The sequence below is a fragment of the Lissotriton helveticus genome, chromosome 10 (assembly GCF_964261635.1).
Source record: "Lissotriton helveticus chromosome 10, aLisHel1.1, whole genome shotgun sequence".
Taxonomy (NCBI): Eukaryota; Metazoa; Chordata; class Amphibia; order Caudata; family Salamandridae; genus Lissotriton; species Lissotriton helveticus.
Window position 1 is genome coordinate 420284499 of NC_136071.1, and position 21758 is coordinate 420306256.

At 42.7% G+C, this 21758-nt stretch overlaps 1 protein-coding gene across 2 annotated transcripts in view; it reads right to left on the minus strand.

Moving 5' to 3' along the window:
• Positions 1-21758, minus strand: part of SEC14L5 (SEC14 like lipid binding 5) — a 792673-nt gene that overhangs the window by 257922 nt on the left and 512993 nt on the right. For both annotated transcript variants that reach the window (XM_078664277.1, XM_078664278.1), the window contains exon 10: positions 3617-3687. In XM_078664277.1, coding sequence (XP_078520403.1) covers positions 3617-3687 — 71 coding nt within the window. The remainder of the gene's footprint in view (positions 1-3616; positions 3688-21758) is intronic.

Sequence of the window (21758 nt, forward strand, 5' to 3'; positions counted from 1 at the left end):
AAATCTGATAAAAAGAATTAATTTGAACATAAAGTCTGTGAGGCCCTCTTTCTTTCTGACATCACCTTAACCCGTTTTTGTTATTGTGCACTTGATTATTAATATAGATTAGCCTAACTTTCCGCTGGAACCGTTGTTTCTTTTACACATGACACACCCTGGTTCCTAGTGAGCAGGGTGCCCCTTGTTCTTGTTCTCAACTCATTCTGAGAACAACAGAGTTGTCTCTGAAAACATCGGCTATCAAGAACAAGCTCAGTAAAGGTCCTGAGCTTGTCTTACCGAATTTTGGGCCGTTCATCTCTCATGCGATCTGCATTCTGAATGTTGTTCCAATTTGAGTGATATGTAGTGAGGTATTGGAGGGCTGTTAATACCAGTAAGGGAATGGTGTGATTAATGTCAATATTCCATCTTCCGAAGTGGACTGGGGTGGAAATTGTGTATTCAGTACTTTGTGGTGTGCCTTCCGTTTCACGGATGCCAAAAAGCATCATCCATGTTGGGCGTTGGGAACTAATGTATAGTGTGCGAGAGAGGGGGGTATAGGGATTGGGTTGTCCAGGCCTGAATGTATTTAAATCAAGACCGATATTGGTGGCCTAATAATGCAGGTACAGTGTGGGCGTGACTTATATTGTCATTGTTTCTTCAGAAGGGAGCCAGTTCTGAAAACGGACTATTTGTAATCAAGACAAGCTTCGGGCTACTACTGTATACCACCATGTAGGATCCCCTGTCAAGGCATCACACCAGAGATAGCAGTGCTTAATTTGGCAAAAGCAAAAGCGCCAGGGCCTACGTCAGGGGCCATTGCAGCTTGCGCAGCCCATTGTCACTACAGCACTATCAATGGAGTACCAACACAACTACTAACCATCACACCTCTATAAGTGTGACAATACAGACTATTCCAGGCGCCGATAGCTATAACATTGGCTAGGCAATCAGTTATTAGTCACTTTTAATGTATATTGAATGACTAAACAATAATTGTTGTGTTCATGTTGAAAGCAGACAACCAGCACCACCATGTGGCAGACTATCATAAGTGCTGGTGTTGACAATTAAGTGCCGGTGGTCAGCACCTTAAACCACCGGCTCAAATTAAGCACTGGAAGACAGGGTGCAAGGAGATCCTTGATGGGCAAGTAGCAGCAAGTCTTATCAGTATAGGTAGATGTCCAATGATTTGAGATTTCAGTGTCACATACTACGACTATCGAGGCATTCTCAGTTCCAAGGGGTTTTATTCTATCTTAAATTACGTTTGGTGGTGCCAACCTTAATCCATGTCCAAATTGGAGCAGAAGTTCATAATTAGTGCACATCCAAAAAGCTCAATGCCCACCAAATGTAGGTACAACCTAGTATCTGTCTTCTAAACAAGAATTTGGATGAATAGAGAAACAAAATTCTTTTTAGGACACCGTCTTTTTCACGTCTGAATTACATTTACATTAGTTTGGTAGACAAAATCACTTTTCAGGTTGATGAATTTGGATTTATTTTAACCATCTCTGCAAAATGTACAACTCTTTAATGCATGACTATAGCAGTCAACAAATGACAGATGATTAGTTAACTTCCGCATATTATGGGAAATTCCCTTTGTACTGCATGTAACATTCTCATTTTTTTGATCCATTACAGTCAGATAGAGCAGATAGTATGTTTTGTAAATTATGTAGAGAGCAGTCAAGAAGGGTCCATGTGAGACAAATTCATACAAATACAACATTTTCCCTGTTGTGCCGTATGTGGAGTTGCATAATTCAACTGGCCCTGCATACAACATATAATATTGTAAAACCATAATTAAATGCCTTATGTAATACATTACCCTGATTTAACTTCATGTGCTTCAGCAGACCTCCTTACACACACACACACACACACACACACAAACATATTTAAATCACAACAGAAAATTTCTAACAATATCAAACCCTCGTGAAAACAACACCAATATCAAGCAAACACATTTTTCAAAACACTAAAACGTATTTCTCTTTTACACCAATGAAAACAATAACACCATTCCTTCATCAGCTTTTATTTCCCTGTGCCACTGTTACAATGTCTCTTGTCGCCCTATTGATGAACAAGCCACAGAAGGGTGTAGGGCTTATCTGTTCAAAATCTCTAAGAGGCCATTTCAATAAAAGACCATCTCGGGTATTTGACCACAGTCTCACCCGAAAAATCAAAGGTCTAAAAGTGACTTGGTCTCCTATTCTCTTAGGACCATTATCAAGCAAAGTGGTAAAGTAGGAACACTTTATGGCAGTTTGAATAGAGAACCTCAAGCAGTTAGTCTCCTTTTAGGACAAATTTCTTACGTTACCCATTCCCCAAATTTCGGCTGCACATATTGAAGCAGGTTGAGCCTTGGCTCTATATATCTTCATTGGGGGCGACACCGGTCTAGAGGTAGTAGCTGTATACAGTTTGAGAACAGCAGAAGATCATTGTAGCATGGCTCCATTCTTTTGGATGTGTGATTCTATGTGTGTCAACTGTTGACCTTCATACCCAGGAATTCAAATGTATTGACTTTATCCAACTGGATTCTCCCCATCATAAACTTCTCCAAAGAACATGTGTGTACTATGGGTCATGCCGAGTGAGTCACAGAAGTCACTGAATAGGTTTAATACATTTTGTAGACCCTTCAGGGTTTGCAAATAGGACATTGCTGTGGTGTGTTGCGTTAGCGAGAAGGATATGACACTATCCTGCTCTCTCCCTAGCGCAGGTGCACAATCAGGCTGAGGAGAATTGTAGTGCAAAGATGTCTGCATGAGTCTAGCATAGGGTTTGTACAAGAAGAGTGTCCTTTCAATAAAAAGTACTGTGCCCAGACAAATTTTACAACTTTTCCCAATTTAGATAGGTGCTGTACAGTGCAGCACACATGCAAAGTGGGAAAAGTTAGGAGAAATAAAAACGTTCTTCCTTTTCAATGTCTGCTTCAAAATGATGTTATTTTCTGGTGCAAAAGCCCCTGTCTACTATTGTTAGTACATAGGGTTTGGATAAAAAAAAAAGGATGTTGCATGTGAACCCCCCATGATGCAGAGGAACACATGATAGTGATTTGAGCTGCCTTGCATTACTTTGAGGCAAGTTTCCACCGAAAAAGAGGTTGAAATCTAAATCCAAACTACATTTTGAGCAGGTCTGCATACATTTTGTAATGCAAACCCAGAACAAAATGTTTGTGAATTGGGGTCTACTTTTTTTATTTTTCTATTCCATTTCTATCGAACGTATCAGTGATCCTTCAACTCTTTTCAAAATACCTGCCAATCTTGCCCAAGCTAACACAAAGGCAGCAAATAGTTGGCCTTTAAGGAGTAACCAGTATAGATAGACCAATCTTATATTGACGTGACTTTTGGATCGGACTGAGGAAGACTTTAAAGTTCTCTTGATCTAAGAGTGCAATGAAAAATCTCAGCTATACTCAGAAATAAACATTACAGTCCAGCTCTTGAACATGTTAGTACATAGCATTGAAAGATTTGTCGGCTTAAAATGGAAAGCAGGATTGCTCTAACCAGTGCTAGACTGCAAATGCAAGACTTTTCTATTTTACCACTTTTTTCCTCACCAGATAGGACGGAAAAATCGACGAGTGCTTTCCTCACACCTTTTTTGTCCCTCTTCATTAAGCGAGAGAACCTACAAATGGAAACAAAAACCTCAGTATTAAAAGTGAAAATAATACTCATCACCAATCACTGTCTGAGATCATGAAAAAAACAGTGCAATATCCTTAGCAGTATGATTGCATCCTTACAGAATCTACTATTGACCCCATTACGATTTTGGCAGTCTGAGGTGGCGCGGTGGTGGAGGTCTTGCGACTACCACATAACGGCCCGAGTGGTCATGCCGCCCTGAGACCGCTGACTTCACCAGGGAACTGCCATTTCCTGGTGGTGGCGCGTCGGTCAAGAGGCTTAATATGCTTGGTGGGATGTTGCAGTCTCTCCAAACATATTACGACATTCATCACCGCCACTGATTAATGTAGGCCTTTCCTCCATGAAAATAGTGGCATTGAGGAAATATAGGGGCCCTCCCTCTATGGGCCTTACAACTTGTGGATGAACACAGGGGGATACAACATGTGCCCCCCTGTGTGCATGCACAGATGTTCCAGTACGGCATGGACTTTTCAGCCCATGCTGTGTTGGAACTTCCTTTGATGTTCCCATTGTGGTGCCTATTTTATAGGCAACGCCATGGGAACGGCAAAGGAAATGTCCGCCAATGACTAAATAACTCAATCAATCAATCAAAATATCTTAATCGATCTCTTAAACATAGATCATAAAAGTAGAATACGTTAAAATCTTTCATCCAATAAAATCTGAGGAAGAAAGATATACTAAATAAAAAGACTCTTGTCATAAAAAAAAGAAAACATTTAACCATACCAAATTAGATATTTGTTCAGGACCCCATTTACCAGTAGAGGGACCATAATATAGGTAACTAAGGAGTTAATTTTCAGTTGAAGTAAATCCACAGCCATTAGAACAAGATAAAAGCCAAGATCATTGTATATTCTATTAAAAACGAGATTTCATCATTTTTATCCAGCTTGATACTCAAATTTAAAAAACAAAATAACTCATTATAGGGCAGGAGGTCCTCACGCATGTTTGGGGCCGCCGCACAGTTAAACTTGTAATCGGCCCAGCAAAGTGACAGTACTTTGCTTTGTCCAGTAAATTGGTATTCAGACTTAATATCAAGTACAAAATATGGTCATACCAAAATATCGAGTGGAAAATATTGTGGTATGGAAATATTGTCAGCAAGAATATCGACCTAAATTATATAAATTTAAGGTAAGTAATATTGATTTTTAAAACATCAACGTTATTATCATTTGCAGAAATATAGTTGCTTAAAATATTGTATTTTATGTATTTTAGTGTATATTTTAAATGTATATGATGTAATATTTTTGTATAATGATTGTTTATGTTTTTTAAATATATCTGTTAAATGTTTAGTAGTTATTAAATTGAATTTAATTACATTCTGTGTTTTTTAGTTCCATAGCAGGGTGTGGGTTTTAGGGGGTATAGGTTGGGAAGTAATTTAATTATAATAAATGAATGATTATTTTGTATTTATTATTATTTATTTTATTGACATTTAATAATATTAATTCTGCTAACAAATTTATGAAAACATTTTGTGTGGGTTGTGGGGTTTATAGGGGTGAAGGGTGAGAAGTAATTTGTTTATAATTAATTAATAATTAGTAGTTAATTATTATTAACTGATAATTAATTGTGTCAATTGTGTAATTTCTTTTTTAGGACAGTCATGTAGGGTTATAGCGGTAAAGGTTGTGAAGTAATGTATTTTTAATAACTTAATAGTTGTTATATATTTTTTTAAAAGTTTTTATTGAAAATAACAGACATACAGGAACAACAAAACTTCACAAGGCAAAAAATATAAATAGCACATCATCATGGGTCCATGTGGGCGGAGCTCAAAACCAATCAAAATATGACAATCGATGAAAACATGAAGAGGGGCAGGCGAGGGGACAAACAGCAAATGTATCGGGGATAACAGGTGAACGTCAGGTTAGGGGGACAAAGGCACTTCGATAGACAAATCGTGTGGGGGAGTACAGATATTACCCCGATATGCATTCCATTGAGACCAGATACGACCCCATTGTCTGGGACGTCCCCGGGATAGGTATACAGTCTTCTCTCGAAACATGCACCAATCCATGTTCTCCTTCCACGTGGAAAGGGTAGGCGGCCTATGTGAACCCCAAAGCTGAGCAATGTCTCTTTGGCGACCATGTTACCAAGGGCCGCCCACCTAGTTTGTGCGGAATTGTAGTCAGTAGGCTCCCAAACATTGAGCAGACAACGCCTGGCTTCGGGCAGCAGGGACACACCCGTAACATTCCTCATGACATCATGTACTCTGGCCCAGTATCGTACCATCTCCGGGCATTCCCACAATATGTGGAGAAAGGTGCCAGTCATACCACAGCCACGCTTACACAACCCATCCACAGAAAATCCCATACGAACCAAACCGGGCCCCGTGACATACACTCTGTGCAGTATCTTCAATTGGACAAATCGCAGTCGGGCAGGGATAGCGACCTCTTTAGGCGAAGACAAAGCCGACTGCCAGTCCTCGTCATCCAACTCCAAGCCGTCAGAGCACCATGCGTCTCTAAGGCGAATCAGTAGGTCTGCTCTGTTATTGATAAGTTTTTTATAAATTAAGGAGATCGTACTGTCAGGTACATGTCCATCCAGGATGCGGTCTTCCAACGGGGAGGACTCGGGAATATCGGTGCCCGCTGGGAACACCGACAACAAAGCATGACGGACCTGAGCGTACCGGAAGAATTCAGTGCCGCCCAGGTCATACTCCAGACGCAGCGCGTCGAAGGACTTGACTGTCCCCTTCGACCACAAGTCACCAACCTTGCTTATGCCAATCATGTCCCATTTATCAAACCCTTTCGTCCGCCACAGAGAACCCAAGCATTCCAAATCGTACAGGGGGGTGGCTCGAGTAAATCTACCACTCCAGCCCAGGGCCGCAGTCGCATCGCGCCACACTTTCACAGCGATCTTAGTGGGACCGGTCAGTGCTCCACGGCGGACCCCAGAGTACAGTGCTCTACTGAAAGACCCTCCCGGAAGGATAAGCCTATCCATGGAGAAAGCCGGGGCCGGGCCCGGAGCGTAAATCGCATGGTTGATTGCGCTGAGCTGGGACGCCCAGTAATAATTTCTGATGTCTGGGAGGGCTATGCCACCATCAAACCATGGAAGCGTGAGCTTGGAGAGGGCGATACGAGCACGTCCGTCCCAGACAAGCTGCCTCTGCAAACTTTCCACTTCACGGAAGTAGCAGGAGGGAATAGGATCGAAGGAGTTCTGTAGCGCGTACAAAAAACGGGGCGAAGCCATCATTTTAAAGAGCGCCGCTCTGCCAAGGGGCGACAGTGGCAACCTACGCCAGCGAGCCACATCAAGTTTAAGCCGCTGAAGAGGGGGCAGCAGATTAAGATCATAACGCATAACGGGATCCAAGGAAATATAAATCCCCAAGTACTTAAAACCGGTCCTCGCCACCTGGATTGGAAATCTACGCGGCAACGGAGGAAGATCTCCCGCCAAAACGTAGACGCAGGATTTAGCCCAATTGATCACGAGACCGGCGTTCTTGCCGAAGGAAGCAAGCACGTCAAAAAGCACATTGAGGGATTTCTGCGGCGACGTAAGATATAGGAGGATATCGTCTGCGTACAAGGAGACGCGATCCTCGAAATCAGGGGACCATCGAATGCCCCGCATGGACGGTTCCCAAAGGAGCCATTCCGCCAATGGTTCAAGAGCGAGAGCAAAGAGCAATGGAGACAATGGACAGCCCTGCCGGGTACCCCGTCCAAGCTCAAAGACGCTAGAGACTCGTCCGTTAACCACTACCGGGGCTAGGGGAGTCTCATAAAGGAGCTTCACCCAGGCTATGAAGCCCGGCCCAAACCCGAATTTCGAGAGGGCCGCCCACAGGTAGGGCCATTCGATCGTGTCGAAGGCCATGGTAGCGTCAAGAGAGACCAAAATGGCTGGTTCCGTAAGCGCCCCAACTCTCGCGAGAACTCCGTGTAGTCTACGCAGGTTTAAAGCAGTGTTGCGATGCGGGATAAAGCCGGACTGATCCGGATGGATCAGGTCTCCGATCACAGTGACCAATCTGTTAGCCAGTGTCTTTGCCAATATCTTGGGTTCGGCGTTGAGCAAAGAGATAGGCCTGTAGGAGGTACAGCGGTCCCGAGGCTTACCCTCTTTAGGAATAACAACAATGGTGGCAAGCCGTTGGTCCAAAGGAAGGGAGCCCGACTCCCGGGCCTCTAGAAACATGTCCCTTAAATGAAGCGCCATTTTGTCGGGCTGTAGCTTGTACAGCTCGATAGGCAAACCATTGGGGCCCAGCGCCTTACCCGAATGAAGTGAACGGATCGCCACTGCGATTTCATCCACAGTGAACGGGGAATCCAAGAGGTCCCTATCTAAATCAGAAAGGCGAGGCAAAGCGATATCCCGCAACAATAAACGCGAGTCTTCCTCGTCTCGATCACAGACTGAGGTGTACACAGTCCCAAAGTGGTCCGCAAAGCACTGAACGATCCCAACAGGGTCCGTGACACACTCACCATCAAGTCTCTCCAACACTGGTACAACACGATTCACTCTCTCCTTCTTATCCAACCAAGCCAACAACTTGCCCGCTTTATCACCAACGTCATACAATCGCCCCTGCTGCTCCCTGTACATCACTTTCGCTGCATCCGTAACAAGAGCCTTGTAGTCCGCCTGTTTCAAAGCAAGGGAGTGCAACTTTACGCTAGTTACACCAAGACTGAGATCATCCTCCAAAGCAGCAATCTCGGATTCCACCCGCACCACCTCCCCAGCAGAAGCCTTCTTCGCAGCAGCAATCAGGGATAAGGACTGCCCACGGAGAACAGTTTTAAAGGCCTCCCACAATGAGACAGACGATGAGACAGACCCCACATTTTCGTCAAAGTAATTCTCAATGGCTTTAACAAGGCTGGAACGAATCAGGGGGTCATGAAGATACCACGGGTTAATCGGAGCCACTCTACCCTCAATCCCCACACCAACCTCAAAGCGGAGCCACAATGGGGAGTGATCCGAGATTCCCCTAGGAAGCAGACGAAGTTCCCTGATAGCGGTGGACTGAACCGCGGGCAATAAGAAATAGTCAAGCCTGGACAAACTGCCGTGGGCCCCCGAGTGGAAAGTGTATTGTAACTGCGTGGGGTGCAGCAACCTCCAGGCATCAACAAGCCCGAAGGTCTCTAACAAGTCGCTAAGCCACATGTGCGCCCTAGGCAGGTCTCTAGGTGGATGTCGGTCCAAAGCGCCAGAGACAACAGAATTAAAGTCCCCTCCCATGATTAGAGGCCCTTCAGGAAGACCCAAAAGGACACCACACAAGTCAGCAAAGGTTGAGGTCTGTAGACCAGGGGGAACATAGACCGAGAGTATGGACAAGGTCTTCCCCTCCCACCTCCCAGTGAGCACGGCGTAGCGCCCCCTGTCATCAAGCTTGATCTCGTCAACAGCAAAAGGGAGGGAAGACCTAAGAAGGATGCCAGCCCCCCGAGACCCAGAAGTAAACCCCGCGTGGGCCACTAGGCGGTAGCCACGTCGGTTAAGAGCCTGACAAGCGTTACCTATTAAATGGGTCTCTTGCAAGAGGACTATATCGGGGGAGTGCCGCCTAAGGTACCTCAAAACAATACCCCGTTTAATCCTATCTCCCAAACCATTGACATTCCAGGATAAAAGTCTCAACTCACCGCCCCCCATCCCCAATGCGTGAAAGGAGCAAGACCCACATAGAACACAACAAACAATACGATGCCTCGTGAAGAAACAAAAACACACAAACACCCCCCCACCCCCAAACTCACCCATAACAAACCCCCCACCCTGCACCCCTGCATAAGACTAAGAAGCCACCCCAACTTGCAGTGTGCCTGTCGCCCCATAGTTAAACTAAACTACGCTAAGAACCCAGGAGGAGGAAGACCCCCGCCACCCCCGGGCCGATCAAAGTCCAATAAGTTCCAAGGACAAACTCAGCTGATATAGCAGACAAAAGTCCAGACGACGGGGTCCACCGACAAGGTCATCACTCAGCCACACCTCCATCAGCGCCGCCAGGGTGTCCGGAGCGATCCCGACCCTCAGGCAGAGTATCAAGCCAGTCACTGACATCCCCAGGGCGGTCAAAAAAGAAAGTACGTTCCCGAAACACAATCCTCAGCCTGGTAGGAAAAAGTAAGGAGTACTTCAAGCCCAAGACCCGTAACCGCCTCTTGACACCTTGAAATCCAAGTCTCTGCTTCTGGACAAGAGGCGAATAGTCAGGGTAAAAGGAAATGGAGGCATTCTCAAATTTCACCGGTCCTTTGTCCCGGGAAGATTGCAGCACTGCGTCCCGATCACGAAAGTGGAACAGCCTCGCGATGATGGGCCTCGGAGGGGCACCCAGCTTAGCCTTCCCGCCGGGAACACGATGAGCACGTTCCACCGCAAAGAATTTACTAAGTCCCGCGGGGGCCAAGTGGTTGGATATCAGGTCTTCAACCAGGAGATCAGCCCCTTCGGTCTCGGAACCCTCCGGAACACCAATAAGGCGTATATTGTTGCGGCGGGCCCTATTTTCGTAATCCTCAAGACGGCGAGCCATGAGGTCGTGTGAGGACCGAAGGTTACCAAGTTCCGCTTGGGCATCCGAGACATCGGTGACCAAACTAGAGGTCTTCAGGCTTAACGATTCCACTCTTTCGTTAGTTTTCGAAAGATCCGCTCTAATGAGCGTGATATCGATGGCCACCGTGTCGATCTTAGACACCAAGGCCTCATATTGTTGCCCCATAGAGGCCTGCATGGCGGCAATGGCTCCCATAACATCCTTCAATAACGGGTCCGAGGCCTCCGGGGAGAGGGTCTTAGAAGTGTCCGAGACACGGCTCACAGCACCGGGCGATCCCTTGGCATGTGCGTAGTGATCCATGGTGTTGGTCTGCTGCTGGCCGCCCCGTTGAGGCGCCTTAGTCTTCCGTTTCTCAAGAGGCAGGCCAGTGGCCATCTTGGAAAGGGGACCCCGAAGGGGTCCCTGCGATCTGGTGAAAATGGCCGGGTGGAAATGTCCGAAGAATCAGTAAGACCAAGTCAGACTTTGCAAACAAAAGTAGACAGAGCCGGGTGCAGGCGGCCAGGGAACCCCACACAGGAGAGAGAGCAACAGGCCAGTCATGTAAGAAGAAGAAGCCGCGCCCCTGCCAGTCGAGCCAGGAAACCGAAACCGAAACTCAGGAGGGGCCGACCCTGTGGGGACCCTTGTGGCCGTTGTTGATCGACTGCTCCACGGCCTGTTCCAAACCCGAACCCCCGGTCCGCCTCGGGGTGGGCCTCAGAACGTAGAAACGGAGTAAAAGTGGACCCCGAAGTCCAATTTCGAATTTTCAAAGAGTTCGACGATCAGCAAGGATTAGCGAACAAAAGCCCGTCGATGAAGTCAGGATGAAGCCAGGATAATCATGAGGAGCGGCACGGGTCCGGGGAGCTCTGTGCTCACGCGACCATCTTGGATGCCCGCGTAGCTCCTCCCAACTTAATAGTTGTTAATTAATATTTATTAAATGTTTGATAATTAATTGTTATTTGTTTAATTAAATTGTATTTAGGTGTGGGCTGTCGGGTTTATAGGCGCAAAGGATGGGGATTAAATTAGTTTAAATTCATTAATAATTTGTTGTTAAATACTTTTTTTAATTAATATTATTTATTAATTTGATACTTATTACGTTAATTGTGTAAATAATTTTTTGAGAAAGTTTGTGAGTGTGTTGTGTGTTTTGTAAGGGTATATTATGGGAAGTACATTAATTATAATTCATATTAATTTTCATATATTTTTTTTAAGTTAAGTGTAAGGTGCAGGCTGTGAGTTTTGTGGGTTATAGGGTGGGAAGTTAATAAATTAAATGTATGTAATAAATATTGTTTTGATATTAATTATTTAAATTTTTTTTTTATTTATTTCAGAAGTTTTATATAGCGCTGGCTAGACCCGGAGGTATCAGAGCGCTTTACATGAGGATCAGCGAGTTACAGGTTACATAGTTACATCACTTAGATCAAAGAATCACGGAGGGGGGAGGAGGGGGAGGGAAGGAAACACGAGGAAGACCATGTGAGATGACCGGCTGGGTAGGTGACGGTCGAGGGGGTGAAACCAGGGCCAGACTCCTCTATAGCTGCATATGACAGCTCCACCGGGCATCGGCCAAGGTTGCTCGTGCACCGAGGTGAGTACAAACAGTTTTGGTATCCGCCCATCAAAGGTCCATCGAAATATTCCATCAAAGTTTGACCGGGCATGGGCCATGTTGATTTGGCTCCGTGATGTGTATAATGTTCAGGGTTTCAGTCTGGGGTGCATCGTCAATTGGCAGCACCCATCATGGAATTACTGGGAAGCTAAGACTCACTGTGGGGTTGATATGGATTAGATAGCAATGCTTCCTGCGTCGGTTCAGGGAAACCGCCCGAAGAGCGGCTACAGCGCCATCTTGCCTCCGCCATCGCCTCCGGCCTTGCCACAACAAAGCTGGCAAAAAGGTCAGTGTGGCATAGATGCAGTCCCTGAGTCCTGTGTAATCTCAGTGTTCCTCCAGTGGTTCCAGAACCTCCCAGTCGCACCTTTTAGCTTCTTTCCCAGAGGATCAGTGGCCCAGGACCTTGTGGAACGATTGGATTCAGCCACGAGGCTTCCCCCGTCACGAGGTGGGATCAGTGACAGCCATCTTCAGGTCAGGCGGTGTGTGATGCTCATGCCCATTGTTGTTGGAGACAAGCCAGCTCCCAGGATTGTGTCTTTGGGCAATCCAGAGACTCCCTGGTGGTCCACCAGCTGGAATGGGTACACACTGTCGCTCCCGTAGCTACAGCAACATGGGCGCCATGTTGGAGTCAGGCACAGCCAGGGGTCAATATTTATCCCGTGATGGAGACAGGCCCTTTGCTTACAGCTAAATAAAAAATGTTTATATTAAAAATATTTGTGTATTTTATTTATAATAACATTTGCAGGTATTTGTGATATGTATTTAACATTTTAATATGTTTCTATTTTTTTTAAAAACAATATTAAATGTATTTGTATTTTATACAACATATGTATATTTTTCCTTTATGTACAATGTTTTCATTTATTTTTAATTTTGTTCAAGATATTTTGTTTGTTTTTAACATTACACTGACTGAAATGGGAATAGTACATTTTACCCTTCCACAATCTGACACTTTTCCTACTATTGTACTGGCTGGAATGGTTACAGTAAATATTAACTCTCTTCTATCCTAACCTTTTCCTACTGTTGTACGTACTGCTGTGTGAATAGTCAATTTTACCCAAAGTACATTTGTTCCCTTCGCTATCCAACACTTTCCCTACTGTTGCATTTATTGGAATGGGAATAGAAAATGTTACCCCTCCGCTATCCAACACTCTCACTACTGTTTCGCTTATTGGAGTGGGAATAGCACATTTTACCCCTCCACGTTCCAACAGTTTCCCCTACTGTTGTACTCGCTGGAATGGTTGTAGTAAATATTACCTCCCGCTATCCAACAATTTCCCTACTGTTGTACTGACTGCAGTGGCAATAGTACATTTTACCCCTTAGCTATCCAGAATATTCCCTACTGTTGCATTTATTGGAGTGGGAATAGTACATTTTAACCTTCCACTATCTAACACTTTCACTACTGTTGTACTTATTGGATAGGAATAGTAAATTTTACCCCTCCGCTATCCAACACTTTCCTTATTGTTGTACTGACTGGAGTGTCAATAGTACATTTTAACCCTCCGCAATTTAGCCCTTTTCCCTACTGTTGTACTAACTGGAGTGGGAATAGTAAATTTTTCCCTTCCACACTCCAATGTTTTCCCTACTGTTGTACTGGTTGGAAGGATTATAGTAAATATTACCTATCCGCAATCAAGCCCTTTCACTACTGTTGTATTTAGATGAGGGGGGTTTGTACATTTTACCCAGTTTTATCATTTTTGTATTGCCTGAATTGGGAGTAGTATGTGTTTTTATATTGGTACTATATCAGTTTGCGTAGTTTTGTAAATTGGAGTGGGAATAGTACATGTATTATATTTTATATGTTATAATATATTTTATATTGTTATATCTTATATTTATATGTTTTTGTTTATTTGAAATTATAATATTTTACCAACATTTTCAAATTGTAAATTGTTTACTTTATTCATTTAATTGTAATGGTTTTTTTCAAAGATTTTATGTTATATATATATATATATATATATGTGATCAAGGTACGTTGTGTACCGAAACGCGTAATGGCCGGCATGTTAAACAGCTAAATAAAGAAGATCTTAAGCACTTACCTGGGTCTGTGCTCCACGTTTTTTTCCTGAAGGAAAAGCGCAAGCGACTGCTCGTGGAAGTGGAGTGGCGTAATATATATATATATATATATATATATATATATATATATATATACCAATTATATTAACGCGTAGGTTGTTCGCCTGTACCTTCATTGGGATTTTGATTGGAATAATAAATCAAAACACTGCTGCTGAAAATCGAAAAGTTAGAGTGTGACTTCATTTGGGTTCCTGTGGGTGACACGGGATCGGAGAGGATATATATATATATATAGATATATATCTCGGAAACAAGAAGAAGCAAAACTGCCGTTCCGGGTCCCCAGGAAAACAGACAACTCCACAAATCCAGTATCAGGCAAGGTTTTTTATTAAGCAACGCTTAACAGAGAGAGAAAACTGACGCGTTTCGGGCGGGTGCCCTTGATCACAGTCAATTAAAAACCCCTCACACCTGAACTTTTAAGCTGCATGTGCATACCATGTGACACCTATAAACACAGAAGACATACTATCATTACGTATACTTTGGCATAAGCTCGGGAAAAGGGGAGAAGACACATAATGTTAACGTGGCTTAAGCTTCCCTGACACAAAAAAGTTAATAACTGAATAAATTCAAATACAATAGTGGCATGAATTCTAACCGCATGAATGCTTAGTGCCACATATTTATAAATGTTTACAAGGGCAAGAAAAAAATATATATATCTTCACTTATGTATATCGTCAGTAAAGAAGTAAATTGGATAAAGTAACTATCATTGTTCCATCACATACTGACCAAACTTTAACTGCATATATTGACACAATTAATAATCATTATCTGTACAGGAATATACATATAATTATAAATATAAATGTCACTCATATATGTACATATTATTGTCGTCTATTTACTATATATACAAACGACCATGTATCATATGTACATCTGTGTTGGAAATACTATATTCAGTGGATATTATCTTGATACTCAATAAATACTGTACAAATATATACAAATATACATAAAAATCAAACAATTCATGCCCTGTTTGTAAGTAGGTGGGGACATCATTATATAGTGATGGCAACCCCACCTGAATGTACTTAATGAGGGGACATCAAAATAATGATGGCAGCCCCGATTTCCCAAACAAGTCTCCTACGTCTAATAGTATGTTTTACCCCAAAAAAATAATGGGATTGTGTGCCCAACATCTAGTGAGTAACATTATGCAAAAGGAAACATAAATGAACAAAATCATTAAATATTGTTTCACTTTGAATATGGTAGTTGTGCATGTATCATACACCAACATACAGTAATGGTAGGTTTAATTCAAAGTTCAAACGTGAAATATATACATGGGGCGAAGTGAAGGAAAAGTAAATCAACTTACTAATAAACAGAAAAGGGGGTGTGCAGAATGACTAGTTTTATTTAATAAGTCAGTATAGTGACCTAAGAGGGGAGGCGGGCTACACTGATAAACCTCTAGGCAAAAAATATAATGCCAAATACCACCAGATGTCACGTCAAGGCTAATGTATACAGAGTATAGTGACTTATAAAAAATGATATAGGTCCTCAGTGGTGTTGAGACCATTCGGGACCTTGGTATCTAGCTCTAATATCATTCTAGATTCCAGTTGGCGAAGTAACTTATCTCTGTCTCCTCCTCTACGAGGACGGGGCACAGAGGTAAGAACATAGTAGCTGAGACATTCCAAATTGTTACTGTGCACATTTTTAAAATGTCTCGCCACCGGGTAGGCATTGTCGTTGTTTACAATTGCTCGGAGATGCTGCAAAATCCTGACGTGCACCGCAAGCCGAGTACTCCCAACGTACCTCAGGCCGCAAGTGCACGTCAGGACATACACAGCAAACTCCGTTCTGCAATCGTATTTGCCTTTAATTTTGACAGGCGTAGGGCTGAAAGGAGTCATGTAAGTACTGGTGTTTACACCAAACTTACATGCCCGGCAACTGGAGCATTTAAAAAAGCCCTGACGTTGCGAGAACCAAGTTTTCTGTTTGAGGATTTCGGGAAATGCATTGGTGACATGATTACGGAGAGTCGGCCCTCTCCTGAAGGTGATTCTAGGATTGTCAGGGAGGTCAGATGCTATAACATTGTCTGTTTGTAAGATTGGCCAGCTTTTGGTAAGGATTGATCTAATTTTCCTATTCTGGCAACTGTACGGTGTAATGAATCTTAATTCAGACTGTTCAGGGCTTGTTTCGGTGGTTGGACTGCCACTATTCTGCTGTAGAAGGCATTCCCTAGATTTTTTATTGACCTTTTGAACTGCCCTCTTTAAAATGTCAGCATGATACCCTCTCCTTCTGAATCTACTTAATGCTTCAATGGTGCATCTCTCCAATTCATCCTCACTGCTGCAAATTCTTTTCAGACGGAGCAATTCTCCATAGGGGATGTTTTCTATTGTGTGCTGCGGATGGGCACTGCTGGCATGCAAAATTGCATTGCCAGCAGTGGTCTTTCTATGAAGGGTAGTTGCAATTTTGCCAGATTTGTGATATACCCTCACATCTAGAAAATCAACTGATTGTTCACTGATATGATGAGTGAATTTCAAATTATAATCATTGTCATTAAGTTGATCAATAAACGCAAGTGCACTAGAAACATCTCCTCTCCAAATTAAAAACACATCATCTATAAATCTTACCCACATCTGGACATGTTCCTTAAAAATCTCTTGATGCGTTCCCATGAGGACCTGCCTCTCCCAAAACCCCACGTGAAGACACGCGTAGCTTGGGGAGAAGCAGGCCCCCATTGCCACCCCTCTCTGCTGCAGATATATATCCTTGCCAAACATAAAGAAATTATGATTGAGACTCCATGCTGTCAATGAGATGAGCATTTTGCTATGGTTGTAACAATCAACCGGCCTTGTCCCTAGAAAAAACTCCAGGGCCTTCAAACCTTTCTGATGGTCAATGCTCGTATACAGAGCCTCAATGTCTAGCGTAATTAGCAGAGAGTTATCTGTCCAGGTGGTATTATGGATTTTTTTCAAAAAGTGTCCCGTATCTTTGATGTATGTAGGTAATTTAACCACCAGAGGTTGCAGAAAGTGGTCTATATATTGAGCAAGGTGTTCACCCATACTGTCTATAGCTGATATAATCGGCCGTCCTGGTACGGGTGTTACTTCCTTGTGGACTTTAGGTATTAGATAAAAACGTGCCATGCTGGGTAATTCGACATGCAGGAATTTAAATTCTTGAATGGAGATTAAACCCTCCCTTTTGTACTGGAGGAGGAGTTTTCTCAATTTATCCCTTGCCTTGTCGTACATTTTGACATCTGTTTTTGTATAGCATGATGAATCCGACAACTGTTTGGTAGCTTCAGCAATATATTGTTCTTGTGGCCATATAACAATATTGCCGCCCTTATCGGAGCTGCACACTATATTGCGATAGTCGTTTTTTTATCTAGATACCAAGTCCCAGTATTGTTTTTCTTTATCTTGTTTGATCCTGCCACGGTGTTTGACCTGGTGGTGTAACTTCTTCAGATCTGATATTACCACATCATGAAATGAGTCTATTGCATCCTTAGGCATGATGGGCATAAATGTAGATGATGGTTTAAATGGGCTTGACCCTGCTCCCATCTGTGGGATTTCAGCAGTTCTTAGTTCTTCCTGAGTCGATATGTTGCCATCCATGTCATTGGTGCCTTGATCCAACTGGCAAAGAGTGAGTAAACCTCTTACGTCACTGGCTTGGAGATTGGAAGTGGATGGTGTAGCTGAGTCTGATTCCGATGTACATGGATTCTGCTTGATTTTAAAGAATTTAGATAGCTTAAGTTTTCGGATATAGCGGAATATGTCTATTCTTGTGGTTGAATAATTGAAGTCCGTGAGAGGACAATAAGTTAGACCAAGACTAAGTAATTGCTGTTCCGCTATTGTTAAAGTTTGGGATGAGAGATTAATTATTGTTTTTTCGTTTGATTTTTCTTCTTGTGCCAGAATTTTTTCTTTTTGTTGTTGTTTCTTGCATCTGTTTTTTCGGCGTCGCTCTTTCCTGCGGCGGTTGATTCTGGCCCTTTTTTTTTTCTGCTGCTTTTTATATATATCTGCCCTATATACATCAATAAGGCACTGTGATGGACTAAAAGCGGTTGAACACTTCCTGAATAGACGTCCAATTAATTTTTCATCGCATAACAAAATGTTGCTTACCATGGTACAGATGTGTCTAGAGCAGAATTCTTTTCTCTTCAACAACCAGGTATACCAACAGACCAGGGGTGTGCGATGGGGGAGATGGGGGCCTGCTTCTCCCCCAGCTACGCATGCTAGCACACGGGGCTGTGGGAGGAGCTGGTCCTCTTTGGGCAACACAGGGAAACTGTAGAACACAATGTAATCCTGTATCTGTGGTACATAGATGACTTGTTCTTTGTGTGGAAGGGTTCGCAGGACAGTGCCAGGGCATTTGTGGATGAGCTAAACAACAATAGCTTAAATCTAAATTTCACATCTAATATCCTCGCTACATCCTTTGCTTCCTTGATGTAGAAAACAATAACCTGGTTACTAAATTGTATAGGAAGCCCACTGCCGGAATACTGTTCTGCATGGGGCGAGTCATCATCCGCACCACCTATTCCGCAGTATCTCCTATGGGGAGATGCTGCGTATCAGGAGGATATGCAGTTCCGACACCAAATGTGCAATTGCACAGGAGGCTAGCAGGTTGCGCTTCCAAGCCAGGGGTTATTCTCGTCAAGTTCTCGACACTGCTATCAAGCGTACTCAAAGCATGATGAGGCAGGAAGCACTGATCCCAAGAGTCAAATCCAGATCAGACACAATCAAAGAACCCAGTATTCCGTCACGTGTTATCCTTACATATAACAGACAACACTCGGAATTAAGGAAAATCTTTTATAAGAATTGGCATCTAGTTAAGGGAGAACCCATAATTGGTCAGAGTGTAGCTAATAAACCAGCACTCATATTCAGGAGGTCTCCTTCTATGGCTAAAGCTCTAGTGAGCAATAGCCTAGAAACATCAACTCCGGGTACATTGATGTCTTTAAGTAGGGGTTTCAAAAAGTGTCCTCAATGCAAAGTGTGTCGCTTTGGGTGCAATAAGACTCATTATAGTAGCCCCTTCAGAAAGGAACCCATTGAGATCACTAAAAGGTTGACTTGAAAAACTGATCATGTAGTCTATGTACTGGAGTGTCCATGTGGGTTGAGGTATGTTGGGAGTACCAAACTACCCGCCCACAAACGGATACTCCAGCACATTAGGGCAATCACAGGCAAGGATCAGGCATACCCAGTTGCCAGGCACTTTGAACTTAAACATGAAGGAAATCCAAATCAGCTCCAGTATTTTGTTATTGATACGGTGTTACCATTGAAGCGAGGAGGGGACCATGAGGCCAAATTACGTCTCCTCGAAACCCGTTATATACTGGAGCTGGACAGTAAAAATCCTAAAGGGCTGAACGCCAGTGAGGAAGGATCTTTATACTTGTCTTTAGATCCCATTTTTCAGGTGCCTGTCTGGGGGGTGTTTTTCTTCCAATTGTATCTCATAGGAACATAACTGAACTGGTATGGAAGAGGTATTAGTATTATGGGAACTTTACTATACCCAACAAGTGTTACAAGTCTGCCTCTATTTTCCTGTTTTTAGCTATTTAAAATGTGTAAGAGTTGATTCTAGTTTTAGATCAGTAAATTGCACTCACTGTTTCTTTGCACATTTGGGGGGTTATGGACATACACGATCTTTAAGGATTGGCTATATTTAGATATTTAGGATGAAGCTAAATGGAAGTGCACTTTATTTGGCCCACTTGGGCTGTATTGGTTTTTGAAAGGCATCTTCTTGAGCAATCCTTATCTATAAGGACAACAGTGATTACTGTGCATTATGCAGGAATTTATCAAACATTGTTTACAGGGCTGTATTTATTGTTTTATTTTCGAAGGTTGGTCTTTTAGAAATTCAATCAAATGTGTGTTTTTTAAAGCAACTTTGGATTTTAATATTTATATGCCCCATGTATTTGTATTTCTATAAAAATGAAATCACTGTATTGCAACGTTATTTATTTATACCTGTAGTATGTCCTTTATGTTGATGCCTTTTTTGTACTGAAAGCGGCCATTTTTTTATCTGCACTAGCACTTTAAAAAGCCGTCCTGATCACTCGCAACATGTCATGTGATCAAGCTTCGTAGGGAAGCGAAACGCGTTATGGCGGACGTGCTGGGCACAATAAAGGCACTTTAATTTTGCACAAAAAACTGGGTCTGCTCATCGTCATTGTGCTGAATGGAAAAGCAGTTTGGGGTTCCGACTTTCTACATATATATGTGATCAGGAACATTTACTGTTCGAAACGCGTAGGTGAAGGACGTTTTTTCTGAGCTGGATTAAACTGCTTTAATCATCCGAGAAGAGTGCGGTGTCCTTATTCAATTGCTTGAGAATATATATATATATATATATTCTTCCCACTCTCCTTACGAAGAAACGATTCGCACTCACGGGTACTTTTTCAGATGTTGTCTTTTATTTGTTAATTCTTTCGGATTGCACAACCAACGCGTTTTAGTGTCTGCTGACACCTTGATCACGGTCGGATGTTCTTTCTTCATTCAAAACATATATACATTTTTTTAAGTTTGGTGATCACATGACTTCCTGTTTCATACACCTATGGAATTGTGGTACTTGTAGTCTATTCATAATCTGTTGCATTTCAGATAGTTTTCAAAGTTCATTTCCAATCCACATTATTTTATACACACAAAAGAATTCTTTTGTAGCAATTAATTTTAAAGAGAATACCCAAAATGATTCCATTAAATAAATTATAATTACATTTGCAGTTTCACATTATGCCCTCCAGTGGGCTTTTTGTTCTTTCACTGTGATTGTCTTAATAATCAAGGTTTGGGTATAGTTTATGCTCTCAAATTAATGCATCTTTTCAATATCTTGAATATCAATCACAAGGCAAAAAAACAAGGTAAGGGAAAAGAAATAGGGTCCAGGAAAAGGGAGGGGGAGGGGAAGGGGAAGGTTTTTAAGCCAAGAGGATGGTTATGTTTAGAGGAACGGTTATTTAACCTATTCATTCATGGAATTTACTCATTCCACCTTAATACGTTTCGTGGGAAGTCACGTTAAGTACCTTGTTTTCCCCAAAAGAACAAGCTATTGAGGAAAGACCAAGGTTTTTGATATAAAATCAAGGAGGGGGGAGGGGTTTTTAGGTTCCATAAGTTCGAGAGACTATTTACAAGTGCTGATTATAGGAGGTGTACATACATCTCCTCATCTTGATTAAGCCCAAATGGGGTGAATTTTCTCAATGAAAGACTCCAGCGCGATTCACATTGCCGGAGTCTTGTTTCTCTGTCCCCACCTCTTACGTGTTTATGCATGCTTTCAATTCCATAGAATTTCAAGTCTTTCCAATTGCTGTTGTGTTTGCCTCCATGTGTTTTGCAACCGCGGTGCTTCTGTCTTTATTTGCGGTGGCTCTCACATGTTCCAAAATCCGGAGTTTTGTTTCTTTCTTCGTACTCCCCACATATTTCAGGGGGCAAGGGCATTCAATAATGTACACTACATATGGTGTTTTGAAGTTTATAAGTTGCCGAATGTTCCATTTTCTGTTGTTGAAGCCTGTGAATGTTTTTGTATT